The 21,931-nt window shown below is 39.1% G+C and overlaps 1 protein-coding gene across 1 annotated transcript in view; it reads left to right on the forward strand.

Annotated features, from left to right (window-relative positions):
• The window catches only part of PTPRB (protein tyrosine phosphatase receptor type B), a 218,863-nt gene that overhangs the window by 127,588 nt on the left and 69,344 nt on the right, over window positions 1-21,931 (forward strand). The window contains exons 5-11 of the mRNA XM_069764610.1: window positions 6,642-6,920; window positions 7,532-7,789; window positions 7,883-8,146; window positions 12,522-12,788; window positions 13,082-13,342; window positions 14,947-15,213; window positions 20,120-20,383. Of these exons, the coding sequence (XP_069620711.1) occupies window positions 6,642-6,920; window positions 7,532-7,789; window positions 7,883-8,146; window positions 12,522-12,788; window positions 13,082-13,342; window positions 14,947-15,213; window positions 20,120-20,383 (1,860 nt within the window). The remainder of the gene's footprint in view (window positions 1-6,641; window positions 6,921-7,531; window positions 7,790-7,882; window positions 8,147-12,521; window positions 12,789-13,081; window positions 13,343-14,946; window positions 15,214-20,119; window positions 20,384-21,931) is intronic.

Genomic DNA, 21,931 nt, shown 5'->3' on the forward strand with positions numbered 1-21,931 from the left:
CTTAGGGTTAGGGTTAGGATCCCTAGGGTTAGGGTTAGGGTTTGGGGGTGGCTTATCAGTGTGTCTTCTTGTGTTTTTCTATAAAAACGCATGCAAACGCATGTGCTTAAAAATGCATGCGTTTACATAGACATCAATACGTTTTTTTGCCGCAAAAAAACACATGCTTTTTTTGCCGCAAAAAAACACCGCTAAAATTACTACATGTTGCATTTCTGCAATACAACGCATGCAGAGAAAAAAGCATGCATTGCAAAAACGCGTCAAAATGCATGCAAAAAAGCATGCGTTTTCAATGTTAAGTATAGGGGAAAAAAACACATGCGTTTTTTAGCGCAAAAACACAAAAAAAAAATGCAAATGTGAAACCAGCCATAAACATTTTGCATAGGCAGGAGGGTTGTCACAAGATTATATGTGGTTTCAACTTTTTCAAGTTCGATTTCATAAGCATAGGATTCTTTCCTAACACTCAACAGCTACTGAAGGTGTGAGGGTAATGGAATTATAGCCTTTCTTTGTTTTGTGTCATGGCTGCCTCTCTAGGAATTTTTTCCAAGAGAAATATTATGTTTCATGAGCCATTGGTAGGATGAGTAATAAATATTTGATAACTGGTGAGTCTTAATGTTAGGACTTTTAGTGAAATATATGAAATATAAAGAAGAGGACTACAAGCTTTGGAGGACTACTGGCCAAAAACATAACTTAATAAGTGACAATTGTGAGATTTTTTTCTGCTGAAGTAATTTTTTAGGTGTTTACTTAATCAATACAGTTGTCTTTAGAGTACAGTGTTGATTGCAAACCTCTTTAAAAATTAGACTAATAAATTGCAGAAAATGTATACACTCGATCAGTTATGACGTTAGGATGAGGACTAAGTATAACCTACACGGGATAACACATTTGTTGCCCTTTATTTACAGAAGCTGACACCAAAAATAAATTAACAAATAAAGTTGCACTCTGTAGTGCTAAAGCATGTAAATATGAGATATATGAAATATGAATAGCATTGCTCTAGATAATAAGAAAAATTGGAGATACTTAGCACATAATTTGGCCAATTCATGCTTGCCCAACAGCCAATGACAAAGCGATCTCTGGTTTGCTTGGAATCTACGTGTCTGGTGTGAACACCTATCTCAGGCTAAAGCCTGAATTGCAGCAGGATCCTACCTGCCCATAAATTCAGGCTTTAGTCTGAGATAGGTGTTCACACCAGACACGTAGATTCCAAGCAAACCAGAGATCGCTTTGTCATTGGCTGTTGGGCAAGCATGAATTGGCCAAATTATGTGCTAAGTATCTCCGATTTGTCTTACCTAGAGCAGTAATGCTATTCATATTTCACAGATTTCATATTTACATGCCTCAGTACTACAGAGTGCAACTTTATTTGTTTGTTATATATAGAGAAGGCTATTCCTAGTTCGCACCTGTACACACCAGTTTTCGGATATGGAAGTGCCAGTCAGTTTTTCATTATTACCAAAGATAAATTGTGCAGCCCTGTAATCTCCTAAAACACTTAGTGCCATAGGCCTCCATGATCTGTTGGTGTCTTCATGACATGTGCATGCATGGACAAAATGCAAGCTTTTGGTCACATTTTTTTTTTTTTACAATACAGCCTTAAATCCCTTGTTTTCCTTCACACAGCCATGAATGTAGTAATTATCAGTTTTATTATGGCATCTTGACATGCATAAATGGCCTTGTTCCAGAAAAAGCACAATGCAAAAAGCAATTCTTCCTCTAAAGGACCCAACTGTTCCATGCATTCAAAGATGGTTGGTTCATTGTTTCCAATTTGTACAGGTCAATGTTTCAAGTTATAGGCAAAGAAAATGCCGACTTGCTAACTTCTGCCAATATCATCAGAAAATTGCCAGGACCCCTTATCGTCAACCTATTGTGTCAACGTTTACATTGATTTATCTGTGATAATGGGTCCAAGCAAAAGTTTGGACGTAAAAATAAAATTAATTTTATTACAATAAATAGACATTACAGCATAACAATAATCACATAAATCCACTTATAACAAGAGGAATGAGGACCCTGCTCGCAAGCTTACAATCTATGAGGAAATAGGGGAGACGAAAGGTGGATGGTAACAATTGCTTGTATTGTTCTGACCAGCCATAATGTAAGAAATTGGGTGTTCATGTAAAGCTGCATGAACCGGTTATCAGCCTAAGTATGTAGCAGTACAGACACAGAGGACTAATAAATGCATAAAGCGTATGAGAACATGATGCGAGGAACCTGGTTATCGTAAAAATGTTGAATAAGCCACCCAGGGATAGTTAGGTTAATGCATCGAGACAGTAGGCCAGTCTGAACAAATGCATTTTTAGGGCACGCTTAAAACTGTAAGTGTTGGGGATTTTATCGAATTAACCTGGGTAGTGCATTCCAAAAAACTGCCGCAGCACGTGAAAAATCTTGGAAACGGGAGTGGGAGGTTCTGATTATTGAGGATGTTAACCTCAGGTCATTAGCAGAATGGAGAGCACGGGTAGGGTGGTAGGCTGAGACCAGGGAGGAGATGTAGGGTGGGGCTGAGGTATGGATTGCTTTGTGGGTGAGTGTAATAAGTTTATACTAAATTCTGGAGTGGATGGGTAACCAGTGTAATGACTGGCTCAAGGTTGAGGCATCGGTGTAACGGTTGGTAAGGAATATAATCCTGGCTGCAGCATTCAAGACAGATTTTAGAGGGGAGAGTTTGGTTAGAGGTAGACTGAATAGCAGAGAGTTACAATAATCCAGACAGGAATGAATAAGAGAAACAGTAAGAGATAACATTTGCAGATCATTTGTCATAGGCAGTTGTAGAAAAAGGGCTACGAAATAAGAATGATGTTAAAAATAGAGTAGTTACCATAATAATTTATCTTTATCAATTAACAAAGTGCAAAATTAATGGACATCTAAATCTAATCTAAATCAATTCAATATATGGTTTAACCACCTTTTGTCTTCAAAACCACATCAATTCTTCTAGATATACTTGTACACAATTTTTGAAGGAAATCAGCAGAAGATTTTTCCAAACATCTTGGAGAACTAACCACAGACAAATATCACATAGTAAGAATACTTTAGAAAATAAAAGTGGTAATAATTTATTTTTATCAATTAACAAAATGCAAAGTAAATGAACAAAAGAGAAATCTAAATCATATAAATGTTTGGTGTGACCACCCTTATGTAGGTTGTCCTAAACATCTTGAAAAACTAACCACTGATCTCTTCTGTGAATGTAGGCATGAGCAAATCATTCTATCTGTTCATCTAATTCCACATAGGCTCAAGGTTGAGATCAGGGCATTATTATGGCCGTATCATCACTTCCACGACTACTTGTGCATCTATACGCTGAAGATATTGACGTTGGCTGTACATTTAGAGTCTTTGTCCTGCTGCAGAATAAATTTTAAGTCAGATACCCCTAGATGGTATTGCACGATGGATAAGTATGTGCCTCTATTTCTCAGCAATAAGAACACCAGTAATTTTGATGCAATTCCATCAGCTGAAACGCAGTCGCAAACTTGCGAAGAACCTCAAGTATGTGCCACGGTTGTTTGCAGACACTGATTGTTGGACCACTCTCCAGCCCTTTGGTGACTAAACTTCCTTTTGTTACAGCCAAATATTCTCATTTTGACTCATCAGTCCAGAGCACCTGCTGCCATTTTTCTGCACCCCAGTTCCTATGTGTCCGTGCATAGTTGAGTCACTTGGCCTTGTTTCTATGTCAAAGGAATGGTTTTTGGCTGCAATTCTTCCATTTGGCCAGACTTCTCCGAACAGTAGATGGGTCTCACTGGTTGCTTCCAGTTCTGAGCAGATGGTGTATCTTTCAATTTTGAATGGAAGTATGATGTATCTTTCATCTGCTTCAACAGGTTTCAATGACTGACCTCTCCATCTTGCTTATTTCTTGTTGTGATCATTGCCGAGAAATATAGGCAAATACTTTATCCATCATGCAACACTATCAGGAAAGAGTCTTATTGACTCTAAATTTATTCTGCAGCAGGGCCATGACCCCAAACATGTAACCAATGTCATTAAAAAGTGTCTTCAGCATAAAGAAAAACAATGGGTTCTGGAAGTAATTAGTTATCCTAAACAGAGTCCTGATCTTAACATGAAAGAAACTTTCTGGAATTAGATGAAGAGACAGAAGGATTTGCACAGGCCTATGTCCACAGAAGATCAGTGGTTAGCTCTCCAGGATGTTTGGAACGATCTCTTTAAGTGTTGTCTCACCAAGTAATGATTTGATTTAGATCTTTTCATTCAATTTATATTTTCTTAATTGATAAAAATAAACTATTTACACTTCTTTTATAGCATTCATACTTTGCAAACATTATTTCCATATCTGCTTAAAACTTTTGCACAGTACCATACATATAACATATAAATTTATACTATAAATATATTATTATATGTCTGTATGTAGTATTCAGTGGTGTCTATGTGTGCGTGCGCTCCCGCGTGTGTGAAGAAATGAACAAAGATTTATCAACACAATTGGATTAAAACAAAGGTGGAAGTTCACTTTAAGAATGGCAGGGAGGAAGTTATTATCCGTATCTGCCAATAGACTATTGTACTTGACCTTAGTGATCTCACAAGTGAACACTGAAGGAGACCTTAGTCCTGGTGTAAGTGTGATAGGGTGGGCTTCAATGAATGATAGATATATAAATGTAGCATGAAAAGTTTGAACAAGAAGAGAAATATCACACATCTTTAAAATGTCAATGTAGATCTGTATTTGGTGTAAGGGCGGTTTAACGTATGGTCATAGGCTGGTAACAAATCCAGTGTGGCAGTGAGATTCCCATAGAGCGATGCATAATATTGCATTGGTGGCAGGTTGCCAACAAAGAATTCTTGTAACAATGTCAATGGCTTAAGTGTTTGTTTCCAGACAGGACTCTCTCAGCCCAGGCACTTCCCAACCTCATTGTTCCTTTGTTCTAGCGGATGTTAAAGGGACTAAGTGTTTTGTTTTCTGGGCCAGATAGATTAGATAAAGTCTGATTTTTTAAACTTCACCTTCTAGGCACGCAAACCATGTTCAACGCCTTCTGTGGTTCAAGTCCAAAGACACAATGTTCAAAGTACGAAGACTTTAGGAATTTATGTTGTAGGAAACAGAACATTTCTCTTGATGCAAGCTGTTCCTCAAAAAAGGACTTTTTCATAAGGTCGCTCGAGTACGGGTTCTTGGAAGAGCCATGGTTTTAAGAGTAGTAACTAATAGTATCTATTAACTGGATATGTTATTGCAATGAATGCAATGCCATTGTTTATAGGAAAGAAATAAATTTTTTTAATCCTATCTAACTCCTTTAGTTAGTCCATAATCAACACAAGGAGGACGTTCAGCGTTACTGGCTCATGAGTACGTATTAGAAGGTGCAGCTAACAAGAGTTCTCATATGTAACACTTCACTGTGTCTACCATTCCTGCTTAGGAAAGTGTGATGTGTGACGGAGATGAGTATTGTACCTTACTGGGATATAAGTGTCCATTCTGTCGGCAGCGCGGAATATTGTCCACTAACTCCTTCTACAGTCTGAAGGAGATGAGTATAAAAGACAAACCACTTCTGTGATATATCACAATAAAAGATGCAGATTAAACTGTGGTTAATACAAGCAGAATGGATGTGTAAATGTAAATGATAGGATCATTCACTTTCTAAGATGTCCTTTAATGCATATAATAAAACCATAATGCATTATTATAGCTTTCAACTTCAACCGTGGCTATAAAATTATGCAGAAAGAAAGAGGTGACTATTCTGGGGCCCAAATCAGAGGTTATAAAATGCTAGTTAGACTAAATACTAAATATTCTAGGTCTCGTCAGGTAATATTAGGAATTGGATGCACTTTCTAAGCTAAAGAAAAATATATTTTTTTTAAACTGGCAATGTAGCAATAAAATACAAAAAATATTAGTTTAGTACCACACAAAGAGAACAAAGTTTTAGAACCTTAACAGGAAATTTGCCGGACTTCCTGCCACTCCTTCCCATCTTTTAATAGAACACAACTAATTAAATGGTCGTTTGTTATTAGACAGCGGTCAAAAGATATGACGGGGAATGGAAAAATCGTATTCATGGTCCTAAATCACTTGCGATTAAATTGTGCTTTTCTAGTTGGGAATAAGCACTAAACGGTTTTGATTTTAATTGAAGCAGCTTAATTTTCTATGAATATGTTGTGATTGATCTAAACACTCCACTCGTTAATACAAGCTATTCAACCAGGGCATAAACAAGGGATACTGAAAAAAAGATTTGTTCATATGGTAAATTGGTTCCAATTAGTACCAAGGTACTGCTCACTTATCGCTTCAACATTTCATAGAGTTTTGACCAGTATGATGGATCCAGTTACAAATCGATCGCAGCAAGTTCCAATGGATCCCACTGACTTGCTTATGCTAATTTGCAATTTATACATAATTGAAAAAAAAACCCAATGTGAACAGAATCTAAAAAGTAAAATGAGAGAATCTAAACTCCAGCCACACATACAAAGCTCACCCAAACATTTCGAATACTTATGTTGTATACTTTGGCTATTTTTTTCAGATCCTCTTACACCTTCTCAGTTTGCAGTAAAAAGGAATACAGTCACATCCTCAAGTTTGCAGGTTTCCTGGACCCCATCTCCAGGATGGGTAGATCATTATGAATTGCAATTGCTAAGCAACAAAGGGGAAAGTCTACAAAAATATAACGTCCCTGGGAATGTCCCCCAAAAAGAAGCTGTGTTTACATCCCTAAATCCAGGCACAGAATATGAAATCACCATAACCGCCATCTCTGGTAGCAAGAGCAGCTCCTCCATTGCTATCAATGGTTCCACAGGTAACAGAAAATAAACCACTGAGCATTATTACACTATATCACCCCACACAGCATCATTTTCACAATAAACCACAGTTCAATGTTGAACCAATTATTGGCATGTTTTATCTCAAAGCCTGTTTGCCTTCTTCATGATTCCCAATTCGTCAAAATAACCATAATATTTCCACTATTAATGTCATCATGTTAGAAAAAAAGTATCCAATTTATAAAGACCGATGATTTTCTTGATGAGGGGACATAGTGGAGTCAGACGCTCTTGATTCATGAATCAGGAGCATCTTACAAGTGGTGTGAGCCTCTGTACTTTACGGCAGAAATTTTACTCCAGTCACTGACTGGAGTAAAATTTCTGGCATAGTGGATGCCACAGCCTGTCATGCATTAGCCGAGCTGTGGTGTCAGGTCCCTACCACTCCCCAATTCTGCCAATTTTGGTGGAGCTGAGAGAAACTGACGTGAAAACACCAAAGTGGCAACATTTTCAAATCAATTTACATCAGAATTCTAATGAAATTGCATGAATCAATCAGGGCCATAGTGTTGTACTATACATTATTTTCCACAACATGTATTTTATAATTAATATATACTTTTCTTTTTTTATATAGTTCCAATGCCTGTGAAGAGTATTGATGTTAGTAGTAAATCAGACAGTATTCATGTATCATGGATTCCTGGTTCTGGCAATATAGAATATTACAAGGTTATTTTATTATATCAGCAAAAGATCATTAGTAAAGTTAATCTTGCTAAACAAATAACTACACATACATTTAATGATCTCCTACCTGGATACACCTATAATATCACGGTGATAACTGATGCTGCCGGCCTGCAAAACTGGAACTCTAACTTAGCAAGGACAGGTAAGGACTGAGAAATTTCACTTGACCTTATTACCAACATCAGGGGTCATCTTATCACTTCAGCTTACCCATTTGTTGTTCTTCATTGACTAGCTCCTGCTGAAGTGTCTGATCTATCTGTGCTGAATGAAGGAAGTTCTACAAAACTAAAGGTTCGCTGGAAAACACCTCGAGGCAAGCTGGATTCCTACAATATTACCCTATCTGAGAAAGGATCTATCAAGCAGAGCCGAACTCTTAATTCTGCTTCCACTGAAATTACCTTTAATGATCTAACACCAGGACGTCTATATCAGGTTGTTGTCACTTCTATCGCTGGGGACCTAAGTGCGGACAAAATGGCGGCTGGCAGGACTGGTACGTATTTACCAGTGGGGTTGTTTGGCTAATGATTATATGTGACAGCATATGTCATTCTTGAGTTACCAAAAAGTTACCATCATTACTGATATACTAGATAGTAGATTATTTTTTCTAGCCAGTTTCTAAGTTATACAGCAATTAATATAAAAGGAAGCTGTTGTGAGACATGAACGGCCATTTTTAAAAGATGCCAATGGCACACTATATCGGTCAAAAGCTTATTAGTGATTTCTCATCTTTTGTTATATCGGTCAAAAGCTTATTAGTGATTTCTCATCTTTTAGTATATCGGTCAAAAGCTTATTAGTGATTTCTCATCTTTTGTTATATCGATCAAAAGCTTATTAGTGATTTCTCATCTTTTGTTATATTGATTAAAAGCTTATTAGTGATTTCTCATCTTTTGGTATATCGGTCAAAAGCTTATTAGTGATTTCTCATCTTTTGTTATATCGGTCAAAAGCTTATTAGTGATTTCTCATCTTTTGTTATATCGGTCAAAAGCTTATTAGTGATTTCTCATCTTTTGTTATATCGGTCAAAAGCTTATTAGTGATTTCTCATCTTTTGTTATATCGGTCAAAAGCTTATTAGTGATTTCTCATCTTTTGTTATATCGGTCAAAAGCTTATTAGTGATTTCTCATCTTTTGTTATATTGATTAAAAGCTTATTAGTGATTTCTCATCTTTTAGTATATCGATCAAAAGCTTATTAGTGATTTCTCATCTTTTAGTATATCGATCAAAAGCTTATTAGTGATTTCTCATCTTTTGTTATATTGATTAAAAGCTTATTAGTGATTTCTCATCTTTTAGTATATCGATCAAAAGCTTATTAGTGATTTCTCATCTTTTAGTATATCGATCAAAAGCTTATTAGTGATTTCTCATCTTTTGTTATATTGATTAAAAGCTTATTAGTGATTTCTCATCTTTTGTTATATCGATCAAAAGCTTATTAGTGATTTCTCATCTTTTGGTATATCGATCAAAAGCTTATTAGTGATTTCTCATCTTTTAGTATATCGATCAAAAGCTTATTAGTGATTTCTCATCTTTTGTTATATTGATTAAAAGCTTATTAGTGATTTCTCATCTTTTAGTATATCGATCAAAAGCTTATTAGTGATTTCTCATCTTTTGGTATATCGATCAAAAGCTTATTAGTGATTTCTCATCTTTTGGTATATCGGTCAAAAGCTTATTAGTGATTTCTCATCTTTTGGTATATCGATCAAAAGCTTATTAGTGATTTCTCATCTTTTGGTATATCGGTCAAAAGCTTATTAGTGATTTCTCATCTTTTGGTATATCGGTCAAAAGCTTATTAGTGATTTCTCATCTTTTGGTATATCGGTCAAAAGCTTATTAGTGATTTCTCATCTTTTGGTATATCGATCAAAAGCTTATTAGTGATTTCTCATCTTTTGGTATATCGATCAAAAGCTTATTAGTGATTTCTCATCTTTTGGTATATCGATCAAAAGCTTATTAGTGATTTCTCATCTTTTGTTATATCGATCAAAAGCTTATTAGTGATTTCTCATCTTTTGGTATATCGATCAAAAGCTTATTAGTGATTTCTCATCTTTTAGTATATCGATCAAAAGCTTATTAGTGATTTCTCATCTTTTGGTATATCGATCAAAAGCTTATTAGTGATTTCTCATCTTTTGTTATTTGCTGCTAGAAGACTCCATTAAGGCAAATTTGATTGTAGGGACTGATGATGATCTGAGCGATGGTGTTGACTTAGATATATAGCTACTTAGTGATTACAATTATCTAAATATGGGGACCCAATTTGGGTGACAGAGTTCCTCCACTTCGAACCACTTTGATAGATCTAATGAACGCTGTTCACCACAGCATCTAAAGTGTTATACTTGCTCCATTCATACAAATGACTGACAGGTGTCAGCTGTGTAAAATAGCCAGAATCTGCTGAATTTGGAGCGGGCACAGTAGATGAGCCCTCTTCTTACAACTCCTTTCCACTTCAGTCGTACATATATTGTGGATGCCAAGATAACTGGGAGATGTTATGCACAGGAATAGCTATTTTGCGCAAGCCACCATTACTAAGCAAGTCCTTAAGGGCCGTAATATTGTTCACCCACTCCTGAAGGAGAGGGGGGCTTTACAGAGCCCTTCCCAGATTGCCTCAGGATAGTTGGCATCTGGTGACGTGGATGATGTGGAGTCAGGTACAAGAGTAAATTCAAAGCTAGCAAAAAACTTCAATGAAAACCAAAGGGAAACTCCAGGACAATAGCTAATAAAGAAGAATAAATAACGACCATTAGCAAGTACTGAGAAGCAACCAGAGCTGAACCAGGAGGCACTCACCACCATACACCTATGCAGGGGAACTGCATAAACAGCACTGAACTGTTAGAAGCAGGCTTTAAATAGCCAGCCCAAATCTGAGGATAACAAACAGGCCATGCATATGTGCAAAAAGGCTTGTGGACTTAAATTAGTTAGGGTAGGAGATCCCTGGGAGAGCACCACCCCCACCCCTACCTCAGAGGCATCCTCCTGCACTACAAAAGACCAATCAACATCTGGCTGAGCCAAAACTGGAGAGGAGAAAAAGGCTATCTTCAGAGTATTAAATGTCTTAATAGCAGCAGGATCCCAGTTAGAAACATCTACCCCTTTATGAGTAAAATGAGTAAGGGGTTTCACCACCTTGGAGAACCCCCTTATAAACCTCCTGTAATAACTAGGAAAACCCAAGAACCACGATAACACTTTATCTTTACCTTTGCGGGGCCCATCTGAACTGCCCCAGGGGACAAGATAACCCCATGAATCCCAACTTTTGCACTTCAAATACACATTTATCTAGTTTGGCATATAAGTGATGATCTTTTAATCTCTTCAGAATGGTGTGCACATGGGCCCTATATGTCGCAAGGTCCTTGGAGAAGATGGGGATATCATCAATGCAAACATTGACACAGATACCCAGGAGATCCTAAAAAGCTTCATTGACCAGTGCCTGAAATACAGCTTGGCCCAAAGGTCATGGCACAATATTCATAGTGGCCTTCTGGGGTATTGAATATTGTTTTCCACTCATCTCCCCTTTTGATGCGGACGAGGATATAGGCTCCTCTGCGATTCAGCTTATTGAACCAATTAGCCCCAATAAGTTGGTTAAAGAGATTAGGAATGAGTGGAATTTAGCTCCCAATCAATAAATGGGTGCAAACCCCATCCTTTTTGAAAACGACAAAAAATCCTGCTCCCACAGGATATTTGTAGAGGTGAATAACCCCATTAGCCAAATTCTCTGTAATATAATCTTTTTTGGCGAGTCTCTCAGATTCTGACAAATTAAAAAATTCTACCTTTAGGCAATTTCTCTCCCCTTATTAAGTTGGATGGAGCAATCACAAGTTCTATGTCGTGGCAGCCTCCACGTGGCTTCTTCAGAAAACACATGTGGAAACTTCGTCAAGTACCAAGGGACCCGCGAGGCAGATCCCACCGCCCGGGACAGCATGGACATACAGTGAGACCTACACCTTGAGGACCACCTGACAATATCCCCTCCCTCCCATTTAATAAAGGGATTGTGAGCACAAAGCCATGGAAGACCCAAAACCACTGCAGTAGGGTGGACCTGTAGGATGAAAAAGGATATCTCCTTCCTGTAAAGACAACCAGTGGTGAGGGACACAGGCTCTGCAGTACGGAACCCAACAATCTGGCTAAGAGAATTATCCAAGGAGGATAGCTTTGTAGAAGCATCTAAGGAGATTAGGGGAACCCCCAGTTTTTTTTTAGCTACAGCAACATCCAAAAAAAATTCTCAGCCCCACAATCCACAAAAGCATAATGCTCCAGATGTTTATCAGAAAAAGAAGCAACAATTGGTAATTTTTTCTTTTTCATATCTAGAAAAAATTCTGATTGATGTCTCACAAGCTAGATTTGTCTTTACAAACCAGCTCCAGTGGCATGCACAGTGAAGCAAGGTGTACCAGCCTATGCTGTGTGCATGGCATGCAACAGTTTTTGCCACTGACCTTTGGAACAACAATCAAGTCAAGGCTGTATGACTCCTGATGAGAACAAGACCACCCCAACATGACTCTCCACATATTGCATGTGCTACTTTAATACTTTTTTTTTCTTTTACGGTGTCAAAGATATTTTGAAAGTGATATCTTTAGAAACTTATTACCATCTTGCAAAAAGCTATGGTGGTAGTTTATTGGCACTATATGTAATTAGAGGTCTACTTTAATACCTCATTCAAGAAGCTTTTGTGATATCTTCTGTTAAGGCACTTTATAATCACCGGTAGTGAAAGAAGATGGCATACATATTATGTTTTGACTTTTTATTTTCTAGTTCCAGAGAAAGTTACAGATCTGAAAGCGAATAACAATGGAGTAAAATCTCTCCAAGTAAGCTGGGTGCCACCTGCTGGTGACTGGGACCAATATCATATTGTGCTCTACAACCAGTCCATCGTTTTGCTGAACAGCAGTGTAGAAGAACACTTTAGAGAGTTCATCATTCAAGATGTTGGACTTATACCTGGAAGGCAATATGACGTTGCTGTGGTGGTGGAGAGTGGCGGATTGAAAAACACTGCGTACTGCAAAGGCAGAACAGGTTAGCTCTTACTTATTTGTCTAATTCTTGGCTCTAACAAACGTCACGCAATAGCTTTTATCTAGTGGAAACCTAGCCATTGTAGACCCCAGATTTATTTATATCGGCCCATAGTCTAGATCCCATTTTCAGAACATGTAACTTGCATTACACATTGGAGGACATCATTATTAGCATTGTGCACATTCACAAACAGCAAGTGATACATGCAAAGTAACATAATAGAATAACTGCTATGAATATTAAATAAATCTGTATGTGTGAATGATAATCTGTCTTGTCTTTTGACGTAGCTCCTCAATCTGTCCAGCAACTGAGGGTTAAACACATCAATGAATCTTCATTCGTCATCACATGGGTGACACCTCTTGCTGAATGGGACAGTTATGTGGTTTCACTTGCGGACAGGGATTTTATACTTATCAATAAAGTTCTTGCTAAAGAAGCTAAAGAATTTACCTTTAGTGACCTAGTACCTGGAAGAAAATATACAGCCAAAGTTACAAGTATCAGTGGGGAACTTAACAACTGGGCCGCTACGGATGGAAGAACAGGTAAAGTCAGTAGCTCTATGATACACCCTTTTACTTTTAGCGTTGACCATGGTCCTTGTTAGGATGTATGGGACCCTCACTTATCGGGAAACATACCGTTAAAATCATTGACTGATACAAGTGACGAAGGGATAAAGTCTAAATCTGCAATGTGAATTTCAACACATCTACTTAAAAATTATCAAAAAAGGAAGGGTGGGAAGGAAAACTCAGGGGACTTGGCTCAAGAGTAGCAGGAAGGAAATGGGTGATAACATGAATACGTACTTCTACATTCTTGTATTATTGTAAAGCCAAAGTAGACGCTGAGTAATGCTCTATCTGGTACTTTGTAGGGTAATGTACATTATACCAAATACTGAAGTGAGGCAAAGCACTGAGATGTGTTTACAGACCCCAGAAAAATTAGTTTTCAGGAGAATCAATGTAAAGCAATGCAATGCTCCTCAAATTAAAGTGGTCCGTATCTGTAATGGTTGTCAGTGGTCTTCAAGTTTTAAAGGTACAAGAAAGATCAAGGTTGTCAAGCAGTAAGTTGTCACATTTAGCCTTTAGCTTTAATGAGAGCAACTTCTGTTTAATAAAGGTTGCACAATTTAGGCTGATGAGATCAAGCAGAGATATAGCGAGTTAGTAGGCTAGGTCAAATTTCTTGCAGCCTACAGATGATTAGGACCTTGGAAACTTGGTTGTCGCTTTTAAGAAGAAGTGTTGGATGGTTGTTTGGTAAAAAAGTTTTTGGTTTATTTAGGTTATTTCCAAATTAGTACAAGAGGGCTGGGTCATGAATACAAGTTGTCAACTGGAAGGGCCAATGCTACTAAAAATGTGTTCTTCTGTACCTGTCAATATTCTGAATGGGTGTAGGATTGTGTAAGAATGAGTGGTGTTGGAGTGGTTGAGCTGAGTAAATGTAGTAAAGGGTGAATTTACATTGGCTGGTTTTCGTGTATGAGCATTCCTAGGAACACTCGTTCTTAGTGCAAAAAAGTTGCCAATCACTCCGTGAATGAGGGTGAAATGGTGTTTAAGCTAGCTTAGGAATCACTGTTGTCAGAAGCACATCGTCTGGTGTAAGCAGGATATGTGCTGCCGACAACAATGACAGTCTATGTGTGCATAAGGATCTATTACCAATCAGTACTGAAGAGAAAAAAGATCATAATATGTAAAAATCGCAGGATAACATAGGGCATTGCCAAGTTAAAAACATATTGAAGCCAGACAGAACAATGTTCTAAGGTTTGTTTATCTGGGCTGGTAGACAATAGTAACGCCCAGGGACCAGAAAGTTCCCTTTTTAGAAGGCACAGCCTATTTTCTGACAACTTTTTCTACTACATCATGGAATGGTTTGGCAAAGTGATGTTGGATTTTGTTGATGTGCTGTACTTTGATTGTTCCTGCTTATTATGGAAATTATTCGAAACATGAATGTAATATGTGATCATGAAGTTAGAGAAAAGTCTAGTGAAATGTCTGTATTTCGAATTTGCGTTAAACAGTGTGTTGTCATATATTTTGTATTCTAGGCATGTAATAATATAATGTACTGATAGTACAGCCTTCCATTCGAATATGTCTCTCATATGTCACCATTACAGTTCCCTTCCAGGTCACTAATTTAAATTTAGTCAATCAAGGAAAATCAACCAGTCTCTATGCAGAATGGACCACAGGTCGGGGAGATGTGGACTCTTTCCAAGTTCTATTAATACATGAAAACATTGTTATAAAGAATGAGAGTGTATCTAGTGACACCAATAAATATCAGTTCCACTCCTTAAAGCCAGGAGGACTCTACTCAGTGGTGGTAACAACACTCAGCGGAGGCATTGCTTCTAGACAATCTCTGGCTGAAGGCAGGACAGGTAAGATGAAACCTGCTTGTCCATACACTGTACACAACGCTTCAGCTTTATCATAGACCGTAACTGAAGTTTTGGGAAAAGAATATCTGTAATGTCAAATAAAAGTTTTTTAGGTGTCTCTGACCTTCCTTACCTTCAGAGCCACATTCAGCTTTGAGAGATGGTCATGGGCCACCATCTATGTGAGGACATGTCCTATGTCCCCTGTGTGCTGTTTGTAAAATAATAATGCTGCAAATAACCCCTTGTGAAATAATAATACCCTAAGTATCCTCTTATAAAGTAATAATGGCCCAAGCCACCCTAATAACATGCTTATGGCCTGTGCCACTTTATAATGCCCCTTGTATCATAATAACGTAATGTATTATAATTCATTATATATTATTATAAATAATAAAGAGAAGAACAGGAGAATCAACCTGACCATCACTGATGCCATTTTTCCGATGTCACCTCTTGGTGTGGTCATATGTCTTCTGTTGTAATGTGCCATATTACCGTGATATCGAAACGTAACGGTAGGATATTATGTCACTATGGATGAAATATGGACATCATAGCCTTACAGATTCTCCTAGATATTTGCATCAACCTCTTGGAATTTAATACGCTATTTTAAAGGCCCATTTGAAAAAAAATAAGATTGTACCTTAGAATTGTTATTTTCAGACTACTATCAGTATTGACTGTTATTATACTTTTTAATTTACAATTTATTTGGACTTACTATTTAAAGGGGTTGTCCACTACTGTACAACCCTTTTTTGATTGCCCCATAAAAATCCTGCATGCGTGCCACTCCTCTCCACTTAACCCTGTGCCTCCCTTCCTTCTCATGACATACACAATGTCACAGTGCCTGAGTGAAAGAAATGCCGATCTTCCGCTTGGACGCAATTATGAAGGCTGTAGCCGATAAGTGGCCACTGATTGGCTGCACTGGTCATGTGCCATTGTCTATGTCAGGAGACTTTTGGGGGATTCCGGACTGAGAGGAGATGAATGGCACCTGTGCTGAGGTTAAGTATGAATTATTTTTTGTTTATGCAGCACACTGGGGCAATTAACCATCTAGCGAGGTGCAGTCAAGAAGCAGAAACCCCTTTAAAGCATTTTTAAAGCTTTTTCAAATTTCCACCAAAATGTGGAAACAAGAGTGTGGCAAACTGGCGAGCCAAAAGGCAATGGAATCACACAAAGCGGAAATGCCAATTAGCGAGAACAAGAGAACATAGATTAAGAAAACATATCGTAGAAAAATGACAAACTGTACTGAAAATCTTTAGGGAAGAGAAAGGATACAGATTACGTAAAAAGGCTATGTACAGGAAATTAGCGTTAAGGCAGGAATGAATGTTTAATTATCCAAGATCAGCAAATTTAAAAGGTTGATGCTTATGTGAACTTAATCAAGCAGTTTCCTTCCTTGAGCGATTATGTCCTGTACTTAAGGAACAGAGTGAAATACTTTCAAACAATGCCTTGTACAAGTGAACGCATCATACTCAGCAGTGATAAGGTGCAGTCTACACACAAGCAGTGTTCCACATACAGCCAGCAGAGGGCGCAAGAGATTGACTTTCTACATCATACAGCAATAATGGCCACAATTAAATGTCTAGATAATTACCATAGTATTATGGAACAAAATAAGTATAGTGTAGGTGTAAATACTAACACTAACCACTAATTATATACAAGATATCAGTGTGAGCAAATGCAGAGTCCGTTCTGCAAGGTCTACATAGCACTAAATGGTTATAAAATCTTTTATATCATGCAGATAATTATGTATTACTGTGTCAGAAGCAAGGTATCTGGTGTATTAATCTTAGTAATGGGTATAGGAATAGTCAACACTTTATAATAACTACTGTATCATTACATAAATATTTCCGCTTTTTGTTAAGTATCCATATTCTATACAGATGGAGTATATAAGACAGCTAATGAAGTCATTGTTAAAAAGGTGCATGCAGAGTTATAATAATAATAATAATAATCTTTATTTATATAGCGCCAACATATTCTGCAGCGCTTTACAGTTTATCAGTTTCAAACACAACAGTCATAGGTAACAATGTTAACAATACAATAATAAAGCAAAATAAGACGACCCTGCTCGTGAGAGCTTACAATCTACAATGAGGTGGGGGAGATACAAAGTACAGGTGTGTATTTACAATGATGTATTTACAATGATGGTCGAGCCATCTTCAGGGGGTGGGGGATAGATGGAGATAGTGAATGGGCTACACACACACACACAAACATAAAATGACTGATTAGGGCCGCTCTGAACAAATGTGTTTTGAGGGAGCACCTAAAATTATGCAAATTGTGGAAGGTCCTAATATCTTGGGGTAGAGCATTCCAGAGGATTGTTGCAGCACGGGAGAAGTCTTGGAGTCGGGAGTGGGAGGTACAGATAGTGCAGAGGTTAGTCGAAAGTCGTTTGCAGAGCGCAGCGGTCGGTTAGGCCGATAGACAGAAATGAGGGAGGAGATGTAAGGGGGTGCCGCACTGTTGAGAGCTTTGTGGGTGAGAACAAGTACTTTGAATTGTATCCTGTAATGAATGGGTAGCCAGTGTAACGACTGGCAAAGAGCGGACGCGTCCGAGTAACGATTAGCCAGATGGACGACCCTGGCTGCTGCATTAAGGATACACTGGCGAGGGGAAAGTCGAGTGAGGGGGAGGCCAATTAGTAGAGCATTGCAGTAGTCCAGACGGGAGTGGATTAGGGCAACAGTGAGGGTTTTTGTTGTCTCCATGGTGAGAAAAGGGCGGATTCTAGAGATGTTATTTAGGTGTAAGCGGCACGAGCGGGCAAGAGATTGTATGTGGGAGGTGAAGGAGAGATCGGAGTCAAACATAACACCCAGACAGCGTGCCTGCTGCCGGGGTGTTATTATGGTGCCACCCACGGAGAGGGAAATGTCAGATTTAGGGAGATTAGTAGAAGGCGGAAGCAGAAGAAGTTCAGTTTTGGAGAGGTTGAGTTTCAGATAGAGAGCAGACATGATGTTGGAGACTGCGGACAGTCAGTGGCGTTCTGTAGTACAGCGGGGGTAAGGTCAGGGGATGACGTGTATAGTTGTGTGTCATCAGCATAAAGATGGTACTGAAAGCCAAATCTGCTGATGGTCTGTCCAATTGGGGCCATGTAGAGGGAGAAGAGAAGGGGGCCAAGGACTGAGCCCTGAGGTACCCCAACAGTGAGAGGAAGAGGAGATGAAGTGGAGCCAGAGAACAGAACACTGAAGGAGTGTTCAGAAAGATAGGAAGAGAACCAGGAGAGAGCAGTGTCCTTAATGCCTAGTGACTGGAGCCTAGAGAGTAGGAGAGGGTGGTCAACCATGTCAAAAGCTGCAGAAAGATCAAGGAGAATAAGCAGAGTGTGGTCACCATTACATTTTGCTGTCAGAAGGTCATTGGTTACCTTGATGAGTGCAGTTTCTGTCGAATGTAGGGGGCGGAACCCGAACTGTGAAGGGTCTAGGAGGGAATGAGTGGAGAGGTAACGGGTAAGGCGGGAGTAGACTAGGCGCTCCAGGAGTTTTGAGATGAAGGGGAGATTGGAGACCGGTCTGTAGTTATTTGTGCATGATGGATCAAGGGTGGGTTTTTTTTAGTAATGGAGTAATGATAGAGTGTTTGAAGGAGGAGGGAAAAATGCCAGAGGAAAGGGAGAGATTAAAAATTGTAGTTAGGTGAGTTGTGACGACTGGAGAGAGAGACTGGAGGAGGTGTGAGGGAATGGGGTCGGTGGTGCATGTAGTCGGACGAGAAAAGGAGAGGAGCTTGGAGACTTCTTCTTCTGTGATGGGATCGAATGTGGAGAGTGAGCCAGGGGAGATGCAGGGAGGAATGGGAGTAATTGCACTTGGTGTCTGGGAGCGGATTTCCTGACGGATGTTGTCTATTTTCTCTACAAAGTGGGAGGCCAGGTCATCAGCACAAATGTCTGTGATAGGGTCTTGTGCTTTTGGCCTGAGGAGGGAGTGAAAGGTGTTAAAAAGTTATTTGGGGTTGTTGGATAGTGAGGAGATCAGGGTGGTGTAGTAGGACTGTTTGGCGAGGTGAAGGGCAGAGTTATAGGTCCTTAACATAAATTTGAAGTGTATGAAGTCTTCTGGGGTGCGAGTTTTCCTCCATAAGCGTTCAGCACTCCTAGTAGAGCATCGATGGAGAAATTGGGTTTGCGATGTGAGCCAGGGCTGTTTCACTCCGTGTTTGGAGGTTCTGAGGGTGAGGGGAGCTACTTGGTCTAGGGTGCTTCTAAGAGTGTCATTGAAGTGATGTACAGCCAGATCAGGACACGAAAAAGAAGAGATTGGGGACAGTGATGAGTGTAAGAAGTCTGAAAGTGTATGAGGGTTAATGGCTTGTAGATTTCTGAATGTGTGGTAGGTAGGAGAGTGCTGGGGTGGGCGAGGAATTGTGAATGTGAAGGAGAGAATGTTGTGGTCAGAGAGGGGAAGTGGTGAGTTATCTAGGTAAGAGATTGAACAGAGCCGGACAAAGACCAGGTCCAGGGTGTTACCGTCTTTGTGTGTTTCAGAGGTTGAGAGCTGTGAGAGGCCTAGGGAAGTGGTTACTGATAGAAGCTGGGATGCAGATGTGGAAGTGGGGCTGTTTATGGGGATGTTGACGTCTCCCAGGATAAGGGTTGGTAGTTCTGAGGACATGAAGTGTGGCAGCCAAGCTGAGAAGTGGTCCAGGAAGTGGGTGGGTGAGCCTGGGGGCCGGTATATAACCGAGTTATGGATGTACATGGATGGATGGGGTTCAGTCATGTGAATAAATCCACATCTGATTTTCTAACATTGTCATTATTTTGTATTGTTATTGTTTAGTCAAAGCTAAAACTGTGAATGTGTTTCATCAATTTATATTGCAGTGCCCTCCAGTGTCAGTGGGATTACAGTCAGTAACAATGGACAGAGTGACTACCTGCGTATCTCCTGGCTGCAGGCTTTTGGAGATGTAGATACATATGTAGTAACCTTATCCCATAATGGTAACATCCTCCCACCACTCACACTCTCCAAATCGATCCACGAATGCTCCTTCAGTGCGTTAACGCCTGGGCGACTATATAATGTGACTGTAACAACGCGGAGCGGAAAGTTTGAAAACTATTCCTTTAGCCAAGAGTGGACAGGTAAATGCACTATTTATCTATCATCTATCTATCTATCTATCTATCTATCTATCTATCTATCTATCTATCTATCTATCTATCTATCCCATATCTATCTATCTATCTATCTATCTATCTATCCCATATCTATCTATCTATCTATCTATCTATCTATCTATCTATCTATCTATCTATCTATCTATCCCATATCTATCTATCTATCCCATATCTATCTATCTATCTATCTATCTATCTATCTATCTATCTATCCCATATCTATATATCTATCTAGAAGTAAGAAAGAGGATAGCACAATTACTTATCTTTGAGTGCAAGGCCCCCAGGCAACCTGTCCAATGACTGCCCCAAATGCACACAAATTCATCCTTGGTGAAAAACGTGCAGGATTTATTCAACCCACATCGGCGCGCTGAATTTGCAGAATGGGCAAAACAAAAATTGGAACAGGACCCTCAGTTTACACAGAACATTATGTTCAGTGATGAGGCAAACTTTTTTGGGTGGGCCATTTTTATGAATACACCTAGATAAAATGGGAATGGTGACAGGTTTCTTGGGTAGGGTGTCTTGCATTGAAATCTGCTGCAATGACCCGGGTACTGCATTCACTAGACCAACACAATTTCTATCTGCTCCTCATGTGTTAACCTCTGCGACATGTCAATCATAACTCATGAAAGAATAAAGTTACATTAAAACCAAGCACACCATTGTTTTTCTTGTGAAAATCTCAATAAGTTTGATGTGTCACATGACCCTCTTCCCATTGGAAAAAATAAAATTGGATCCGACTTCAAAATGGCCGCCATGGTCACCATCCATCTTGAAAAGTTTTCACCCTCCCATATACTAATGTGCCAGAAACCGGAAGTTGATATCACCTACCATTCCCATTTCATATAGGTGTATCCATATACAGTGGGGCAAAAAAGTATTTAGTCAGTCAGCAATAGTGCAAGTTCCACCACTTAAAAAGATGAGAGGCGTCTGTAATTTACATCATAGGTAGACCTCAACTATGGGAGACAAACTGAGAAAAAAAATCCAGAAAATCACATTGTCTGTTTTTTTTAACAATTTATTTGCATATTATGGTGGAAAATAAGTATTTGGTCAGAAACAAACAATCAAGATTTCTGGCTCTCACAGACCTGTAACTTCTTCTTTAAGAGTCTCCTCTTTCCTCCACTCATTACCTGTAGTAATGGCACCTGTTTAAACTTGTTATCAGTATAAAAAGACACCGGTGCACACCCTCAAACAGTCTGACTCCAAACTCCACTATGGGGAAGACCAAAGAGCTGTCAAAGGACACCAGAAACAAAATTGTAGCCCTGCACCAGGCTGGGAAGACTGAATCTGCAATAGCCAACCAGCTTGGAGTGAAGAAATCAACAGTGGGAGCAATAATTAGAAAATGGAAGACATACAAGACCACTGATAATCTCCCTCGATCTGGGGCTCCACGCAAAATCCCACCCCGTGGGGTCAGAATGATCACAAGAACGGTGAGCAAAAATCCCAGAACCACGTGGGGGGACCTAGTGA

The sequence above is a fragment of the Ranitomeya imitator genome, chromosome 4, assembly GCF_032444005.1.
Source record: "Ranitomeya imitator isolate aRanImi1 chromosome 4, aRanImi1.pri, whole genome shotgun sequence".
NCBI lineage: Eukaryota > Metazoa > Chordata > Amphibia > Anura > Dendrobatidae > Ranitomeya > Ranitomeya imitator.